General features: G+C 63.1%; 2 protein-coding genes across 2 annotated transcripts; both read right to left on the bottom strand.

The window, feature by feature from the left end:
• Positions 1-9,310: 9,310 nt before the first annotated feature.
• Positions 9,311-12,067, bottom strand: SMUG1 (single-strand-selective monofunctional uracil-DNA glycosylase 1). Its single transcript, XM_075049542.1, has 3 exons — positions 11,999-12,067; positions 11,033-11,365; positions 9,311-10,628 (listed from the first exon to the last, which is right to left on the bottom strand). Exons 2-3 carry the CDS (start codon positions 11,345-11,347, stop codon positions 10,077-10,079), a joined length of 867 nt encoding a protein of 288 aa, XP_074905643.1. The 5' UTR covers positions 11,348-11,365; positions 11,999-12,067; the 3' UTR covers positions 9,311-10,076.
• Positions 12,068-12,994: 927 nt separating this feature from the next.
• On the bottom strand, positions 12,995-17,750 carry CBX5 (chromobox 5). Its single transcript, XM_075049539.1, has 5 exons — positions 17,609-17,750; positions 15,981-16,136; positions 15,729-15,915; positions 13,719-13,816; positions 12,995-13,604 (listed from the first exon to the last, which is right to left on the bottom strand). The coding sequence occupies exons 2-5, from the start codon at positions 16,115-16,117 to the stop codon at positions 13,454-13,456; spliced, it is 573 nt and encodes a 190-aa protein (XP_074905640.1). The 5' UTR covers positions 16,118-16,136; positions 17,609-17,750; the 3' UTR covers positions 12,995-13,453.
• Between the last annotated feature and the right edge of the window lie 154 nt (positions 17,751-17,904).

Here is a 17,904-nt window from a genome sequence, read left to right as displayed (position 1 = left end):
TCCTCCTCCTCCTCCTCCTCCTCCTCCTCCTCCTCCTCCTCCCTGCGGGATGGGGCCGGGGGGGGGGGGCAGGATCCGGCCCCTGCACTGGGTACCAGGGCGATGCCACCCCCCCATTTCATCATCCCCAAATGGGGCCAAACCCCGACCCCCCCATCCCTGCGCCCACCCCCACCCTAGAACTGCTTCCCCCAAATACAAACGGGCCCGATCCCCCCCAGCTGATTTTTGGGTTGGTTTTCCCTTTTTTTGGCACTTTCTAACCTTGGGGGACCAAAGCAGCGGCTGATCCCAGGGGTCCCCGGTTGGGTGCTGGGCTGGGGGGGGGGTGTCCCTCCCCAGCAGGTACCACCTGGCTGCCCAACACTCCCAGTCCTCCCAGTGCTCCCAGTAAGCCAGGGTTTGCCCCCACCAGGGACAGATCCTGCCATGGGGGGGGCCGTATTGGGGTGCAGACCAGGGTTGGATCCGACCCCATTTACGGAGCCGCGTGTGGGGCCGAGCCCGGGGCAGGGGGAGGTTTCCTACTCTGACTCTTTTCTTGCATGGAAGAAATAAAAGAAGACACAGAAATGGGGCAAAAAAAGGGGAATTTCGCACCAAAACTCCCTCTCCAGGTCTCTTTTCCAACCGCGGGGAGATTTACGGGCGCGATCGCTCCTATAAATCACCGCCGCCTTTTTTCCTCCGGCCCAGGCAGAAACGCAAACACCTGCACCTGATTATTTCTCCTTTAAACAGAAAAACAGGTGCCGACAGCCCCCCCCCCCCCCCCCCCCCCAAAAAAAATCCCGGCGAAATCCCAGCGGCAGGATCCATGTGTCTCCCTATGGCCATAAAGGACGAGGTCAAAGCTGTGGTGGCTCCGTCAATGCGGTGTAAATCCGGGGGCGATGGATATAGGATTTGCTCCCACGTCACTTTTGCATCCCCACAAGGGAGATTTGGGGAGAAAAGTGGGTTTTTTGGGGGTGCTCTTGGCTGCAGGCAGGTGGAATAATGCCTTTTTCTGGGCTGTTTGTGGTGGTGAGGTGAATCCCGTCCCCAGGTGAGCTCAGGTTTGGGGGGTTTTGCTTGTCCCCAAAACCCCGCGGTCAGGCCCTGGTGATGGGATTTGGGGCACCGAACCCCATCCCCATCCCAAAGCAGCTGCGGCCATCGGAGCTGCTTGGACGGAGCCATGGGCGGCCAGAGCATCCCCCTCCTGCCTCAAACTCCCTTCCCCAGCCCCATATTCCCTCCTTCCAGCCCCAAATTCCCTTCCCAAACCCCAAACTCCTTTCCCCAGCCCCACATTCCCTTCCTTAACCCCAAGTCCCCTTCCCCAGGCCCCCATTCCCTCCTTCCCGCCCCAAATTCCCTCCTCCAGCCCCATATTCCCTTCCCAAACTCCTTTCCCAAACCCCAAACTCCTTTCCCCAGCCCCAAATTCCTTTTCCCAGCCCTAAATTCCTTCCTCCAGCCCCAAATCCCCTTCTCCAGCCCCACATTCCCTTCCCCAGCCCCAAATTCCCCTCCCATGGAGGACCCATCCCAGCTCCCATGGCCACGACCCCCCCCCCCCCGGGGATGCCCAAAGCCCAAAGGGGCCTTATCCTGCCCACCCCCCCCAGAGCATCACCACCCCCAGAGGGGGAATCAAGCTTTTGGGGTGACACTGCCTGTTCCCCAGCCCCATTCCCCCTATGGTGGGGATGGGATGGGTGGGATTCACCCCCCGAATGACCCAGCCCGTAGCTGGACCCATGGGAGAAGCAGCACCAGCCATTCCCCTGGGACCAGCCATGACCTCACCAGCCCCAAACCAGGATGTTTTTCCCTCTAAAAGGGCTTTTTTCCCCTCTAAAATGACTTTTTTTTCTCTAAAAGGCCTTTTTTTTTCCTCTAAACAGGCTTTTTTTCCCCCTAAAAGGGCTTTTTTGCCTCTAAAAGGGAGGGGTTTTCCCCTCTAAAAGAGCTTTTTGCCCCTTCCAGAAGGGCTTCTTTTCCTTCTAAATGTTTTTTTCCCCTCCAAAAGGGCTTTATTCCCTCTAAAGGGGCTGTTTTCCCTCTAAAAGGGCTTTGCCCCACTAAGAGGGCTTCTCCCACCCCCAAAGGGCTGTTTTCCCTCTAAAATGACTTTTTTCCTCTCTAAAAGGGCTTTTTCCCCCTCTTTCCTTCCTCCTTCCTTCCCTTCTCCCACACTTCCTTGCCCCGAAGCTTCACTTCCCCGGTGCGCTCCTGCTTGCTCCTTCTCCCCCTTCCTCTCCTGCCATGTCAAGAACAGGGGAACAAAACCCATCTCATGCAAAGCAGCCAGCGAGGGGAAAAAAAGAGATGTTTTTTATTGGAAAAGATGACATTTTTATTGTCTCTTGTATTGTGCTATTTTCTTTTTTTTATTACCCAGTTCCAGCTTTATTTTAGCCGGTAACAGAAGTGAAATTATTTTTCCAAGAGGGTTTTTATTTTTTTTTTTATTTTTTTCCCCCCTTTTTCATATCCACATTTCCTTTTTAAACACTCTATTAGAAAAATATTGCCTAGCAGCTGGGATGCAGGCACCGGGAGAGGCGTGAATACGGCACGGGGAAGGGGAGGGGGGGGCAGCGAGCAATAAAAAATAAAAGGAACCAATAAAGATTAATTATCTAATTAACAGAGACATAAAATATAGAGAAGAATAAATAAGCCTCTTGCCAAAATTTGGGGAGGGGTTTGTGGATGGGGCGGTGGGGAAGGGCAGGGAGGGGATCCTACCTGCCGGTGGGAATTGCGGCCTGATCCTACGGGTCCCCAACCCTGTGCTGAGCACAACCCCCCCCAGTTTTGCCTCTTTCTGCCCCAAAACATGGCTGGGGAGCAGCGAGGGGGGGTCCCAGGGGTAAGCATGTGCCCCCACCAAATCCGCTCCAGTGCAAAGGCCGCCCGGTCCTGTGGGAGACGATGCCGGAGCTGCTGGGGCTCAGCCTGGGCTGTGCTGGGGGGGGGTTCGGGGCACCCCTGGATTTGCACCCCTGCCCTGCGCCCCCCATCCCCGCACATCCCACCCCTGCACCCCACATCCCCGCACCCCCCCACCCTGCAGCATCCCCAGTCCTGCAGCAAAGCCCCGGCTCTGGGGACCCTCTCGGCTGGTTCTGGGGTGCGGGTCGGGGTGCGGGGTGCAGGGCTGGGTCTGGGGTGCGGGTGCGGGGTGCGGGTTGGGGTGCAGGTGCAGGTCAGAGGTGCAGATTGTGGGTCTGGGGTGCCGGTCTGGGTGCAGGTTGCGGGTCGGAGGTGCGGGGTGTGGGTCTGGGGTGCAGGTCCGGGATGCCAGTCTGGGTGCGGGTCCAGGTAGGAGGTGCGGGGCAGGGGTCCAGGGTGCGGGTGCGGGTCTGGGGTGCCGGTTTGTGTGCAGGTGCGGGTCCAGGGTGCGGGTCTGGGGTGCTGGTCTGGGTGCGGGTAGGAGGTGCGGGGTGCGGGTCTGGGGTGCCGGTTTGGGTGCAGGTACGGGTCCAGGGTGCGGGTCTGGGGTGCTGGTCTGGGTGCGGGTCCGGGTAGGAGGTGCGGGGTGCGGGTCCGGGTTGTGGGTTTGGGTGCAGGTGCGGGTCCAGGGTGCGGGTCTGGGGTGCTGGTCTGGGTGCGGGTCCGGGTAGGAGGTGCGGGGTGCGGGTCTGGGGTGCCGGTTTGGGTGCAGGTGCGGGTCCAGGGTGCGGGTCTGAGGTGCTGATCTGGGTGCGGGTGCGGGGTCCCGATCCGGATCCGGGTCGGAGGTGCGGGGTGCAGGTCCGGGTCCGGGTTGTGGGTTTGGAGTGCCGGTCTGGGTGTGGGTGCTGGTCCAGGGTGCGGGTCTGGGTGCGGGTCCGGGGTGCGGGTGCGGGTCGGGGTCGAAGGTTCGGGGTGCGGGTCCGGGTCTGGGGTGCGGGTCCGGGTCCAGGGTGCGGGTCTGGGTCCGGGGTGCGGGTCTGGGTGCGGGCCCGGGGTGCAGGGCCAGGTTCGGGGTGCGGGTCCGAGTGGAAGGTGCGGGGTGCGGGTCCGGGTGCGGGTCCGGGTGCGGGTCCGGGAGCCGCCGCCGTTGCCGGCAGCTCTCTGCCTCTCTCTAGCGGCTTCTCCCCGCAGAGCCGGCCCGGACCCGCGGCTCCGCACAACCGGCTGCAGACCCCCCAGTGCCTCCCAGTTTCGGTCCAGTGCCCTGGGGCCGGAAGGAAGAAGGAGGGAGGGATGGAAGGATGGATAGGGGACGGGATGGAGGGATGACGGGGAGGATGGAGGGATGGAGGGATAGAAGGATGGAGGGATGGAGGGAAGGATGGAGGGATGGAGGGAAGGATGGAGGGATGGAGGGATAGAAGGATGGAGGGATGGAGGAAGCTTCGCTCCCGGGATTCACCAGCAATTCCCGTCCGGGAGCGCGGCGAGGCCGAGCCGAGGGGGAAGATGGAATTGAAGCCGCGGGGCCATTAACCTGCTGCCCTGGCCCAACTCCAGCTGCAGTAATTACATTCGCCCTGATTAAAAATTTCCCCTTCGTTTTCAATTAGCTTCGCCGTTCTTCTTCGCTTCCTCCCCGAACGCAGGCGGCCTCGCGTTGCGGCCCCCTTTCTGCGGGGGGGGGGGGGGGGGAAACTGAGGCAGGGAGCTGGGGGTGGGGGGTGAGTGGGTGCTGACGGGGTCCCACAGGTATCGCGGGGTGTTTTAGGGGCTCGCTGGGTACCTGTGGGGTACTCGCCCAGCATCACCGCGTAGGTGGGGGTGTCCCTGGGGGTGACGTGCAGTACCTGCAGGGCAGGAGGGGTGGTACCTATAGGGCACCTACACTCCCGGGGTGTAGCACTGTACCCCCAAGTTATTGCATCGCACTTGCACGGTGTTATACAGTGCCTATGAGCCCCCCCCTGCTTCATGCTCACCCCCTCATGTGACCCCTTCACCCCCCCGTGCCGTGCGGCGCGCGAGCAAGCTTCCAGCCATGGGCAGAACCCACGGGGGGCTTGTGCTGGAGCCCGGGGGGGGCTCTGGGGATGGAGGATGCCAAGACATCACCCCTGATCCCAATCCCAAGATTTTGCCCTGCTGGGACGGGAGGAAAACACCCCCCACCCACCCCCCCAAGCCAAGAGGAGCCTCCAACTCAAACCCCATAAATAACTCCCCCCCCAAAACCTCGGGGGGCAGCGAGCAAAGCCTCCAGCCCCCCACATCCCTATAAATATCGCGGAAGAAAACAGCCGCCTCCAAAGGCTTCCCGGGAAGGGCCGTAAATTACCCCGAGCTTTTCACGTGGTCACAGACACTGCTGGGGGAGGAGGAGGAGGAGGAAGGCCAAGATGCCCATTTATTCCTGGGGATGGATCTGAAGCCTTCTGCTTCCCTTAATTCCTCTCTTTTCCTTGGGTTTTTTCCTTTGTTTTTTTCTTTTATTTAAAGTAATTCAATAAAAAAAATGTAACCTGCCATGCAGGGGGCTGAGCAGCCGTAGCCCAACCCGGCTCCAGGGGCTCTGGCACTGCCAAATCCATCTCCCTCCATCTAAAGAGAACCTAGGAATGAGGGGAAAAAAGGGAATAAACCAGCTGTTTCCCACCGGGAATGTCCGGCAGGCAGAAAAAAAAAAGGGATTTTTTTAACCCAAACCCACCCAGGTGAGCATGCAGTGCCGGCAGAGCCTGGGGGGGTTATCTGTTCTGTCGTTCCAGCCATCATCTGTCCGTCCAGCTGGTTCTCTGTCTCTCCTGGTGTTTATCTTTCCATCTCTCCGTCTTTTGGATTATCCCGTAGAGCATCCGCTCCCCCACCCTGGCCCCAACCCTTTATCTCCCCGCCTGTCTCTGCATTTCTTTATTTTTCTGTCTGTCTGTCTGTCCCACATTAATGGTCCCTGTCTGACAGCTGAGGAGGATGAACCCGCTCAGGATCAGCCCAAAAGGTGCTGAGCCAGCCCCCGTTTCCTCTCAAATCAACCCAAACCTTTGTAATTAAATCAAAATCTCCCTTTGCCCCTTTTCTCCCCAAATCCGAGATGGAAACACCAGGAAGAGCCATTGGACCTGCCCTTTCCCAAGGCGTCCTCCAAGGCGGTGAAGCTCAAGGAAACACGGACGGCTGCTCCTACGCGTGGACAGACGGACACAGGACCTCAGCCCCAGCTCCAGGGCTGCTGGCACTGAGACACCCTGTCCCCGTCCCATCCTTCCCCACCACGGCTGCCCCATCCATGTGTCACGATCTGCCCGCACACCCATCCATCCGCCTGTGCATCCCTCTGTCTGTCCACACATGAATCCGTCCATCCGCGTATCTGTATTTTTTTGCAACTCTGGATATCAGTAAGTGCCAAAACACCCCCTCTGCTACACCCACCGTCTGAGCCAGGTGGGAGCCCAGCGGGAGCCGCAAACACCCTCCTTCCCTCTTTCCCTCCATCCCTGCCTCATCCCTCTCTCCACGCATCCCTCCATCCCATTCCTCCATCCCTGCCTCATCCTTCCATTCCTCCTTCCCTGCCTCCTCTCTCCCTCCATCCCTCTCTCCATCCCTGCCTCACCCCATACCTCCTTCCCTGCCTCATCCTTCCATCCCATCCGTCCCTTCCTCCCTGCCTCCCATCTCTCTTTTCCTCCCTTATCCCTCCATCCCTCCTTCCCTGCCTCATCCTCCCATCCCATCCCTCCTTCCCTGCCTCATCCCTCTCCCCACGCATCCCTTCATCCCATTCCTCCATCCCTGTCTCATCTCTCCCTCCTTCCCTGCCTCATCCTTCCATCCCACACATCCCATCCCTGCCTCACCCCTCTCCCCACACATCCCTCCATCCCATTCATCCCTCCCTCCTCTCTCCCTCCATCCTTCCGTCCCTACTTCCCTGCCTCATCCCTCCCTCCTCCTCTCCTTCCATCCCTCCATCTCCAAGGCTGACACACACACACCGGTGACCACGTCAGAGCCGCTCCTCGGATATTGGGGTGCCAGCCAAGAGCCCCCTCCCATTCCCAACACCTTCCCCTTCTTCACAGTCGCCCTTCGTCAGGCTCCGTCCGGGAAACGACCGATTCCCAACTCCAAAAAGTCTCCGATATCCAAACACTCACTTGGCGTCGAAGCGCGGCGGCAGCCGAACGTGACAATCGCCTTGAAATACGGCTGCATCCAGCCCTCCGGAATGGCGGGACCGCATTCCCTGTAAAAAAATTATTTATTAGGAACTTTTAGTTCTTAAGTGGCAGAGTGATTTAGTGCCGGCGGCTGCCGCCGGCCCTGGGAACGCCGGCTCGGGCGGCACGACTCGGGTCGCGGGGAAAAGCTGCCGGGGCGGCGGCGGGCGGCGTGGGGACATAAAACTGTCACCGGGGGCTTAAATCAGGGATTGCGGGGGGGCGGGGGGGGGAATGGGGGGGTGTTCCCCGGAATGGGGGTCCCTGGGGAGCTGGGAATGGGGTGGGGGGGGAAAGGGAATGGGGGGAAATGGGTGGGGGGCAAATGGAGTTAATTGGAAGGGGATAAATGGGAGTGGGGGGAAACGGGGGGGGAAATGGGGAGTGAATGGGGGGGCAAATGGAAGTGGGGGTAAATGGGGGTAAATGGGTGGGGGCAAATGGGGTCAATTGGAAGAGGGGAGTGGGGGAAATGGGGGGCAAATGGGGAGCAAGTGGGGTTAACTGGAAGAGGGGAAATGGGAGTGGGGGGTAAATGGGGAGCAAATTGGGGTAAATGGGAGGGCAGCAAATGGGGGGGCAAACGGGAGTGGGCCTAAATGGGGGGCAAATGGGAGGGGGAATTGGGGTGAGGGGGAATGGGAGTGGGGGGATTGAGTAGAAATGGGGTGGGGGGAATGGGGGGCACACAGGCCCGGGGTTTGGGGGGGGGAGTGGTCACGGTGGGGTACTGGGGGGCTGTCGGATGGGTGGGCAGCTCCTGGGGTGGGAGGTGCTGGTTGGGGGGAGGTGCAGGATGGTGGGGGTCATACCCCGGGGGGGTTCGACCCCCCAAGACTTTGCCCAGATGTGGGGGTGCCCACCGTGGGACCCCCATCTCCCGTGGGGCACCACTGGTCAGGGGCGGGGGCAGGTGGGTGGCCTCATCCCAGCGCACCAGGGGAGATGCAGTCAGGGGGTGCCCCCCAGCCCGGGGGGCATCCCAGGGGCACTGCAGCCTTTGTCGGCCCAGAAACAGGGAAAACCCACCAGAATTGCTGCAGAAACAGGCAAATTCCTGCCCCCCCCCCCCACCCCTGCTGCAAATCTCCTTTCCAGCCCTGTGGCTGCCCCTGAGGACCTGCTGTGTGTGCCCCCCCCCCCAACAAGACATCCATGTTCCCCCCTGAGCCCCTGTGTCCCCCTCCAGGTCCCCATGTGTCCCCCCCCAAGCTCCCGTGTCCCCCCCATGTCCCCCTCCAAGCCCCCATGTCCCCCGTGTCTGCCCCCCCCCCCCCCAAAGCCCCCATGTCCCCTCCGCCCCCGGAGTGCCAGGTCTCAGGGCAGGTAACAGCCTCTTACCGTAAAGATGCTGATTCATTAACGGCCAAATTAATTACGTGTCGCCATTAGTCAAGGCCTGGCTGGTCGGTGCCAGGCTGGGGACAGGCCCCTCGCCGGGGGGGCGGGTGACAACAACACCAGAAACTCAGTGCCTGCCAGGAGGATGGGGCCCCCCTGGAGGATGGCAGGGACTTTGGGGGGTGCAGGATGGTGGGGGGTCTCCCTGCATCCCACTGGATGCAGTCCCCCCTCCTCCCCAATCTCCCCGGATACCTGGGTCCTCTGTCAGCTTTAGGGGGGCATCTGGGGGTGTCTGGAGTGAGCCCAGGGAGCCCCCCCCTAAAATGCCCTATGTGGGTTAACTCAGTCTTTGAAGATCAGGAGGGGTTATACCCCCACCCTGCACCCCCAAACCACCAGGGTGTACCCCCACCCTGCACCCCCAAACCAGGGTGTACCCCCATCCTGCATGCCCAAATCCAGTCAAACCCCCCACCCTGCGCCCCCAAATCCAGGTGTATGTCCCAGCTGCACCCCCATATCATTACACCTCCAAACCAAGGTGTACTCCCCTCCCTGCACCCCCAAACTGGGGTGTACCCCCACCCCCAAATCTGGTTTTACCCCCGCCTGCACCCCCAAATCCAGGTGTATCCCCCACCCTACACCCCCACATCTGCTTACACCCCCAAACCAAGGTGTACCCCCACCCCGCACCCCCAAATCTGGTTATAACCCCACCTGCTCCCCCAAATTCATGAGTGCCTTGGGGCCAGATGACCGTAGCAGGGAACCCCCCCCTACCCAGGGGCAGATGACCCCCCCGCCCACCCACAGGGGATGTCACCCCAAGGACGAGGCGGAGGCCACGGCCCCGCAGGACACAGTGTTTATTGCCGGCAGGGGAAACTGAGGCACAGGGACAGGCGACAGACCACCCTGGGGGCCCCTTCGCGCCCCGTGTCCCCACCCCCTGTCACCCCAGCCTGGGGGACGCACCCGGGTCTCAGTTTTCCCTGCCAAGAGTGAGCAGGGCCACTGACCCCTTGGGTTAAATAGCTTAAAAAAAACCCCAAAACCCCCAAAAGGGAGATTTTAGGGGAAATAAAAGGGTGAAGAGCCCCACAGCTTGGTGGGGATGAAGCCCGGGGCTCCCAGGTGCCTCACAGGGGAAACTGAGGCATGGAGCAGGGTCACAGCCGGCACCCCCCATGGGATGCGGCACCTCACCTTTCCTGAGAGCCCATTTAGTGTTAAACTGGGGAGACTGGAGGCTGCTGGCAGCAGAATTAGCCCTTGGGGTGGGGTCTGCCCCACAGCAAGGGGAAACTGAGGCATGAGGCAGGGCCGGGGATGGATCTCTCCCCCATCCCTGTGCAATGGGACCCCGCTTTGCTCTCAGTGGGGAAACTGAGGCGCAGACCCATCCTCTTCCTCAAAATGAGACCCCGAGCTTGGTCCTGTGGGGGGAAAACTGAGGCAGGGATCCGTCCTCCACCTCCTGAAGGTCCCCCAAACCAGCTTCCAACTGGGGAAACTGAGGCACGGACCCATTACCCACTCCTCCCCAAAGCCCAGCCTTGCCCTCCACAGGAGAAACTGAGGCACAGATCCACCTCCCCCCCTCTGAAACCCTCCGCCTCACCTCCCTGCCGCCGTGCCCCCCTTCTCCTCCAACAACTCCAGCACTCCCAGTTCTCCCAGTCGTGCCTTGGCCAGCTCCTCCCACCCCCGGTTGGCACGGGGATTTCGGGGCGAGGGATGGGGTAACCCCTCGACGCGAACAGTCAGGCCGGCGGCTGCCAAAGCGCGCCGTGCCCGCCGTTCGGCGTAACGCCCCACGCCCACCACCAGCCCCACGCCCAGCAGCCCCACGGTTCGCGTCAGCGCCCGGTCGCAAAGCCCCATCAACAGGTCACGTTGGGCTGGGGGCAGCTCAGTGGGGGGCAAGTTCCGACCGCTGGAGGCGAGGAAGAGGACAGGACAGTGGTTGTGGACGAAGCAGTGACGGAAGAAGAGGTGGGGGTCGGGGCAGAGGGTCCGTACCAGCCCCCAAAAGCGGGCGCCGCTCACCTCTGCCCGTCGGCAGGTCAGGCCCAGCACCGGGCGCTTGGGGTGCTCCGAGGGCGGCTTCTTCACCCCCCCGACGACCCGCAGCCACTCCCGCACGTGCCAGACTTCTCCGAAGGGAACCTGTGAGATGGGGAGGGAGGTCAGGGGGAAGCTTGTGATCAGCCCCCCTCCCTGGCTGCGCTTACCCCTCCCCGGGAGTTGGAAGGGGGAGCTTGGGGGGTGCCCTGGGGAATGGCCATGCTGAAACGGCCCTGGAGTTGAGCCAGCTGCCTCTGTGCCTCAGTTTCCCTCATGTGGGACTGCATAGGGATGGATGGGGACAGTGCTTGGCATCCCCCAGGCACCCCACAAGCACCCCCATGCCTCAGCTTCCCCTCCCTTTTTGGCTCTGTGGGAACATATGGGGTGCACACACACACACCCTGTCCCCTGGGCACAGCCACCCTATAAACACCCCTGGCCCAGTCCCAGCCTTGCCCGTGCCTCAGTTTCCCTCCCCACCGGGGTCCCCCCGGGTGCCGCACCCCGGTCTGGGCCATGCCGAAGGGGCCGGGGTTCATGCCGAGGAAGAGGACGCGTTTGGGGGTGCGGCAGTAGCGGCGCACGAAGTCGCAGTGGGGCTCCCAGGCATAGTCGAGGGGGTGGTAGACGTGGCTGACGGGGTCCCCAAAGGGCGGCAGCGCCTGCAGCAGCGCGCTCTGCTCCCGCTCCAGCCGCAGGAACCGCCCTGCCAGGTCGTCGTCGTTGTCATCCTCCTCCTCCTCCTCTTCTGCCACCGGCACCGTCCCTGTCACCGGCTCTGCCGCCGTCCCCACAGTCTCAGCCGCACTCTCCTCCATGCTGCCATCGCCTGGTGCCTGTGGAGGGGAGATGGGTGATGGGACAGCCCCGGGGGGTGACAGGGCAGCCCTTCGAGGGAGGCATTGTGCCTGGAGTGGAGGTCAGCGGGCAGCCTGTGCCCCCTCCAGCTCTGAAACGGGGAAGGAAGAGCCCCAGTGCGCCCCCCCCCTCTCCCCTGCAATCCCAGGGCCCCCAGCTACCCCACATAGCAGCCCTGCACCCCCCAGGGCCCCCCTTATCCTAGCCCTATACCCCCAGGGCCCCCAACTGCTCCAGAAAGCAACCCTGCCCCCCCTGAGCCCCCCAATGGCCCCCTCAGTGCACCCTAACTGCCCCTCTACCACAGCCCTGTGCCCCCAAGGCCCCCTAACTGCCCCCCTAACCCTGTCCTGCCCCCCCCCCGAACCCTTAACCGCCCCACAGCGCAGTCTTGCCCCTCAGGACCCCAGGATCCCCCAACAGCCCCCCCACAGCCCCAGGCCTACCCCAGACCTGCCGCCCCCAGGGGCCCCTCCCTGCCCCACAAGCCCGGCCTCGGTCCTGTCCCCTCCCCACCATCACTCCCCTCCTCCCACAGGTCCCAGAAGTCCCCTAACGACGTCACGCGACGTCATATAAACATCACGCCCCCCCCCCCCCCCGAGGCCTACCTGTGTGCGCCGCGCCGGGGCCCAGCGGCCGCGCTGCCGGCCCGCCCCGCCCTTTGACCCCTAACCCGGCCCCGCCCCTCCGACCCCGCGCGCAGCGCCTGCCGGGAGCTGGAGTCCGGCGGGCCGCGCCCCCCCCCCCCCCCCGCTCCGCCGCCTTCCCGGCGTGCCCCGCGCGGGGGGGAAGGGGCGGGGCCGGGCCCTTTGTCTGCGCGGGGCCGCGCTGCATCACGGGGCGGCGCGCGGAGTTTCCCATCGTGCCTTGCGGCGAGATTTCCTCCCCTCCCCGCCCCTCACGACGGGGTCGTGAACACGCGTGGGCAACATGGCGGGGGACACGGACACGGGTGGGACCCGGGGGTCGTGACCCCACAGGGCCGGGGTGCGCAGCCAGGGAGGTGAGAGGGGCGTGGTCTCATCAAGCCACGCCCCCTCCTGGCTCCGCCCCTCCCCAGTGGGGGGGCGGCGCCGCGCCGGCTTCGGCGGCACAAGGGCGACCCCTGGCGGGGACGGCCGGCGCCGCGCCGGGGGGGGGGGGTTGGTATCGCCCGGGGCGGGGGGGGGGGAAGCGGGTCTCCGGGACCCCCAGTGTCCCCCCCGCCGCCGTGTCCCCGGGGTGTCCCCTACCCCCCGCCGCCGCCGCCACCTCCAGGCTCCCAGTCACCGACCGATGGGGGCTGTGTGTGTGTCCCTGTCCCACCCCCGGTGTCGTGTCCGTGTCGTCCCCCCCCCTCCATTCCCGGTGTCCCGGCTCGGTCCCCCCCCGCCGCTGTCCGGGCTGCAGCGCCGCCTCGCGCCCACCAGGTGGCGCCAGAGGCCCAGCCGAGGAGGGGGCGGGGCCAAGATGCCCCGCCCCGTTTCCTGGGGGGGGGGGAGGCGGCACTCCTGGGTCCTCCTGAATTTGGGGGTCCCAGCCTGAGCCAGTACTGGGGGTGAACTGGGTCATACTGGAGGGGAGGTCCCCGGTCATTCTACCCCCCCAGACAAAGCAGCGGCTCCTGAAAAGTGACCGTTTATTGGAAGCAAATACGAGGGGGGGACACACACATGACTGGGGGGGGGGGGGGACAGGACACAGGGACACCCTGGGGGGGGTGGCCCCGGCTAAAAACACCAATCTTAGAAAAAACAGCAAAAAAACAGGGCTGAGCCCCCCCCAAACCTGCCCCACCCCCTTGTCTGGGGGGGGGAAGGGGGATGCAGGGTGGGGGGGGGGCATGCCCCGCCCTTCAGACACCCCCAAAGAGGAGGGCAGCGGTGGGGGGGGAGGAGAGGAAGCATTGCATCCATCCCCCCCCCCCCCCAAGGGCATGACTGTCCCCTCCCCTGTCCCCAGGGGGGCTGCGGGGAGGGGCAAGGTGATCCCTGGGGACATGGGGGGGGCGGGACGACAACACACGAGATGATGGGGGGGGGGGGGGCTATGTACAGGGGCAGGGGGGGTATGGGGGGGCCGCCTTAGCTCCTGGGGGTCTCGCGCTCTTTGCTGTCCGTGTCCTCGGGGTAGGCGTGCCAGGTCAGCCGCTCCTCATAGAAGGCGATGACAATTTGGGGACACTTGAGGTTCGCCTCTTTCGCCAGCACCAGGTCGGCCTCGTCTGTGTCCTTCCTGGAGGTATGGGGACACCGAAAAAAAAAAAAAAGGGGTGGGTCGGGGGGGGGTACAGAAGGTGGCGGTCACCACCCCCCCATCCCATCCCAGGGACACACAGGGTAGCCTCACCACTTCATCAGGAACATGAGGTCCCCGCAGGAGTCGGTGGCACCGATGATCTTCTCGGGCTCCAGCCCCCGCTCGAAGCCCCGGGCGATGTCGTTGCTCTGCAGATTGGGGGGGAAAAAAAAGGTTTTTTTTGGCGGGGGGGGGGATGTGGTGGTGTGGGTACGCTTGGTGTGGGGGGGGGACAACAGAGCCCTGGTTTGTGGCAGTTGGGAGGTCACAGGGTTGGGGACATCCTCTCCGTGCTGGTACCAGTGGGTGGTGCTGGCCCTTCATGGTGGCAGTGGGCACCCATCCCCATCCCTGGGTGCCCATCCCAACTGTGGTGACACTGGGCATCCGTCCCCATTGCGGTGACACTGGGTCCCTGTCCCCATGGCTGTGTGACTGTCCCCATTGTGAGATGGCAGATGACTGTCCCCATCCCTGGGTGCTTGTCCCCATGGCTGGGTGCCCGTCCCCATCACAGGGATGCTGGGTGCCTGTCCCCATCATGGGGACATTGGGTGACTGTCTCTATCCCTGGGTTCCTGTCCCCATCCCTGGGTGCCCATTCCCATCATGGGGACATTGGGTGCCTGTCCCTGTCCCTGGGTTCCCGTCCCCATCACAGAGACTTTGGGTTCCTGTCCCCATGGTGGGGATGCCAGGTACTCATACCATCCCTGGGTGCCTGTCCAGATCATGGGGACATGGGGTGACTGTCGCTATTCCTGGGTTCCTGTCCCCACGATGGGGATGGCAGGTGCTTGTCTCCAGCTGGGTGCCTGTCCCCATCCCTGGGTGCCTGTCCCCATCATGGGGATGTTGGGTGACTGTCCCTATCCCTGGGTTCCTGTCCCCATGGTGGGGATGCGGAGTGCCCGTCCCCATCCCTGGGTGCCCATCCCCATCATGGGGATGTTGGGTACCTGTCCCCATGGTGGGGATGGCAGGTGCCTGTCCCCATCCCCGGATTCCTGTCCCCATCCCTGGCTGCCCGTCCCCATCACGGGGATGTTGGGTTCCTGTCCCCGTTGTAGGGATGGCACGTGCTTGTCTCCAGCTGGGTGCCCGTCCCCATGGCAGAAGAAATTCAATTAAGTGTGTTCTTCTCTGAATAGTCCCGCTCAGCACTAGCTGAAGGAGCTGACTGATGCCCGAGGCAGCAGGAGCCAACCCAGTCTCGACTCGCTGACAAAACCAGCGCTGCAAACACAAAACTGGCCAAATCTGGCAGATGGGAGTGGGACGAGGAGATAAGGACCAAGGAAACAATTCCAAGAGAGTGAGGTCACTTCGGAAGGTGGCCAGCACAGCAACAGTGAAAACAAATAAGAAACCAAGAGACCGCTGTCCAGAATTAAGGGACTGGACTTGGGGATCAGGTGATGGAGTAATTGGGGGGGCACAGTCTGGGGTAGGCGTCCCTCTCCAGAGGCACCCAGCTCGAGCTTACACCTGAGAACTAAGTGAAGAGGAACTGGAAACCTTCTCTTGGACCTTGCATTAACCAGCAGGATCCCAGGGTCGGACCCTGTTATGGTGGCCAGCGTGCATATTCCGTTAACAATGGTTGGGTGGCCGTCCCCATGGTGGGGATGTTGGGTGCCCATCCCCATCATGGGGATGCTGAGTGCCTGTTCCTATCACAGAAATGTTGGGTGCCTGTCCCCATCCCTGGGTGCTGGTCCCCATCCCTGGGTTCCTGTCCCCATGGTGGGGATGCTGGGTGCCCGTCCCCATCACAGAAACGTTGGGTGCCTGTCCTCATTCCTGGGTACCTGTCCCTATGGTGGGGATGGCACAGTCCTGTCCCCATCCCTGAATGTCCATCCCCATCCTGGGGATGCTGGGTGCCTGTCCCCATCCCTGGGTGCCTGTCACCATCCTGGGGATGCTGGGTGCCCATCCCCATCACGCGGACACTGGGTGCCTGTCCCCATCCCTGGGTGCCCATCCCTGTGGTGGGGGTGGCAGGGTCCCGTCCCCATCCCTGGGTGCCTGTCCCCATGGCGGGAGCCCCCCTCTCACCTCCCTCTTCTTCTTGGCCTTGACGTCCTCCCCGCCGGCGGGCAGCCCTCCTTTCCTCTTGGCGCTCTCCACCTTCTCGCGTGGTTTGTTCCCGTCACCCTCCTTCATCTTCTTATACTTTCTCATAAACTCCGAGATCAACTCTGGGCAATCCAGGTTCTTCTCCGGCTCCCAAGTATTGTGTTCCCTGTCACCAAATGACCGTCACCATCATCGTCATCATCACCGTCCCCCGTCCCCGGCAGTACTTACTCGGAGAAGCCTTTCCACTTGAGCAGGTACTCGGCCTGGCCCTTCACCACGCGCCGGTCCAGCACCTTCTCCACCACATACTCCTCCTCGTCTCCCGAGGACGAGCTGTCGGCTGGCCGCTTGCTCCTCTTGCCCATAGCGCAGCGCCCACGGATCCTGGGGGGGGACGACGATGGATGGACATGGGGACAGGGGAGGGTTATCAGGGACCTCCCTGCCACCCATCGCCCCCCCCCAAATCTGTAAGAAGAGGAGCCAGTGCCTTGCAATGCAATTTGGGTTAAACCCCCTAAAAACGGTGGGGATTTAGGCACAGGGAAGTGTAATTTGGGTTAAACTCCCTAAAACACAGCAGGGATTTAGGCACAGGGAAATACTTTGGTGGAAAAGCCCGTTTTTCCACCAATTTATAACATGGCAATAAAAATCTCACCACTTTTTTAAAAGCAAATTTAAAAGGGGTGAAAAAAAGAAGGGAAATCCCTGTGCTCCCCCTGATCGTTTTGGGGCGAGTTTGCTGCTTAACACCAAAGCCCCAAAAGTTAAAACCCCAGGGGTTTTAAAAAACCCAGGTTTTAAGGCACGCAGCCAAAATGTGTGTGGGGGTGTTCCAAGTTTGGGGTTTAATGGCTTTTTTTAAAATTCAGCCCTAAAAAAAACCCCGATGGAGCCAAGAAATTCCTCACTGTCCCCGTGCCCCGGGTGGCATTTCCTGAGGGGGCCAGGCAGTGAAGGCCCAAACCAGTGTGAAATACCAGCGGTGGGTGTGGGTGTAAAAAGGGAGGTTTTGGGTGTAAAAGGCATGGATTTGGGAGTAAAAAGAGCAGTTTAGGGGTGTAAAAAGGGCTCGTTTTGGTGTAAAAGGGATGGGAAGGAAGGCCCGGGGCATCCCATCCCTAAAGCTGCGTGCGGGAGTCCTGGAGAAACAAAGGAAAAGCACCGTTTTGAGGCAAAAAGTGCTGTTTTGAGGCAAAAAGCGCCAGTTTCGAGGCAAAAAGCGCCGGTGTAGTCCGGACTGGCTTGTCCCAGCTTCTCCCGGCCCGAGCTGCGGGGTCCAGGCCGGTCCCGGGGGCGGCGGAGGCCCGGCCCGGTCCCGGTGCTCGGCGCTGCACAGGATGAGCGAGCCGCGGGGGCGGGGCGAACAGCGCGCCACCTCTCCCCATTGGCCGGCGGCTCCGCCACGTCCCGCCTCGCATTGGCCGAGCGCGCCGCCGCTCGGCACCGCCCCGCCCCGCCCCCCTCCCACCGCCGTTGGCCCAGCCGGCCGTCACTCCCCGCGCCGTCCCGCCCTCCCGCCGCCGCCATTGGCCGAACGGGCCACCGCTTCCCTGGCCACCACCATTGGCCGGCGAGCCTGCCCATCCCGCCACCGGGGCCCGCCCTGCCCGCCCCCCCATTCATCCACCTCCCGCCCGCCGCTACCTGGGCGGGGAGCGGCTCCGGCGCGGGCCCGTCCGCCGCGGTCTGCCCGCTCCTCCGAGCCGCTGCCGCCGCTCCGCGCTCCACCCGCCAAAACCGCCCGCAGCGCGCAGGCGCCGCCGGCCGAGCTCCGCGCATGCGTCCGGCCGCCCCCCTCGCCCCCCCATCCATCCCCTCCCCGCGTTGCGCATGCGCCGAGCCAGGTCTACCTTGGCCACCGGCGGGCGGGCGGCCCCTCCCCGCCGCCGCCGCCGGGACTCGCCTCCGCGGCACCGCCGCGTCCTGCTGCCGCCGCTCCGCCGCGCCGCAGCTCGCCGACCTCCGCCGGGCCCGCCGCCGGGCAGTGCTGAGCGACGGTCACGCCCGCCAATGGGAAAGGGAGCGCTGCGGCGCTGGCCAATGAGAGGGGGGGCGTGAGGCGGGACCGCCGGAGAAGAAGCCAATCGGAGGAGCGCCGGGGAGTCGCCGGGCCGGAGCGGGAAAAGCGGCGCAGGGCGGGGCCGCG

Source organism: Buteo buteo, chromosome 17, assembly GCF_964188355.1.
Source record: "Buteo buteo chromosome 17, bButBut1.hap1.1, whole genome shotgun sequence".
In the NCBI taxonomy this organism is placed as follows: Eukaryota; Metazoa; Chordata; class Aves; order Accipitriformes; family Accipitridae; genus Buteo; species Buteo buteo.
Note: the sequence above shows the minus strand (reverse complement) of the source record. Positions and strands in the feature narration are given on the sequence as shown.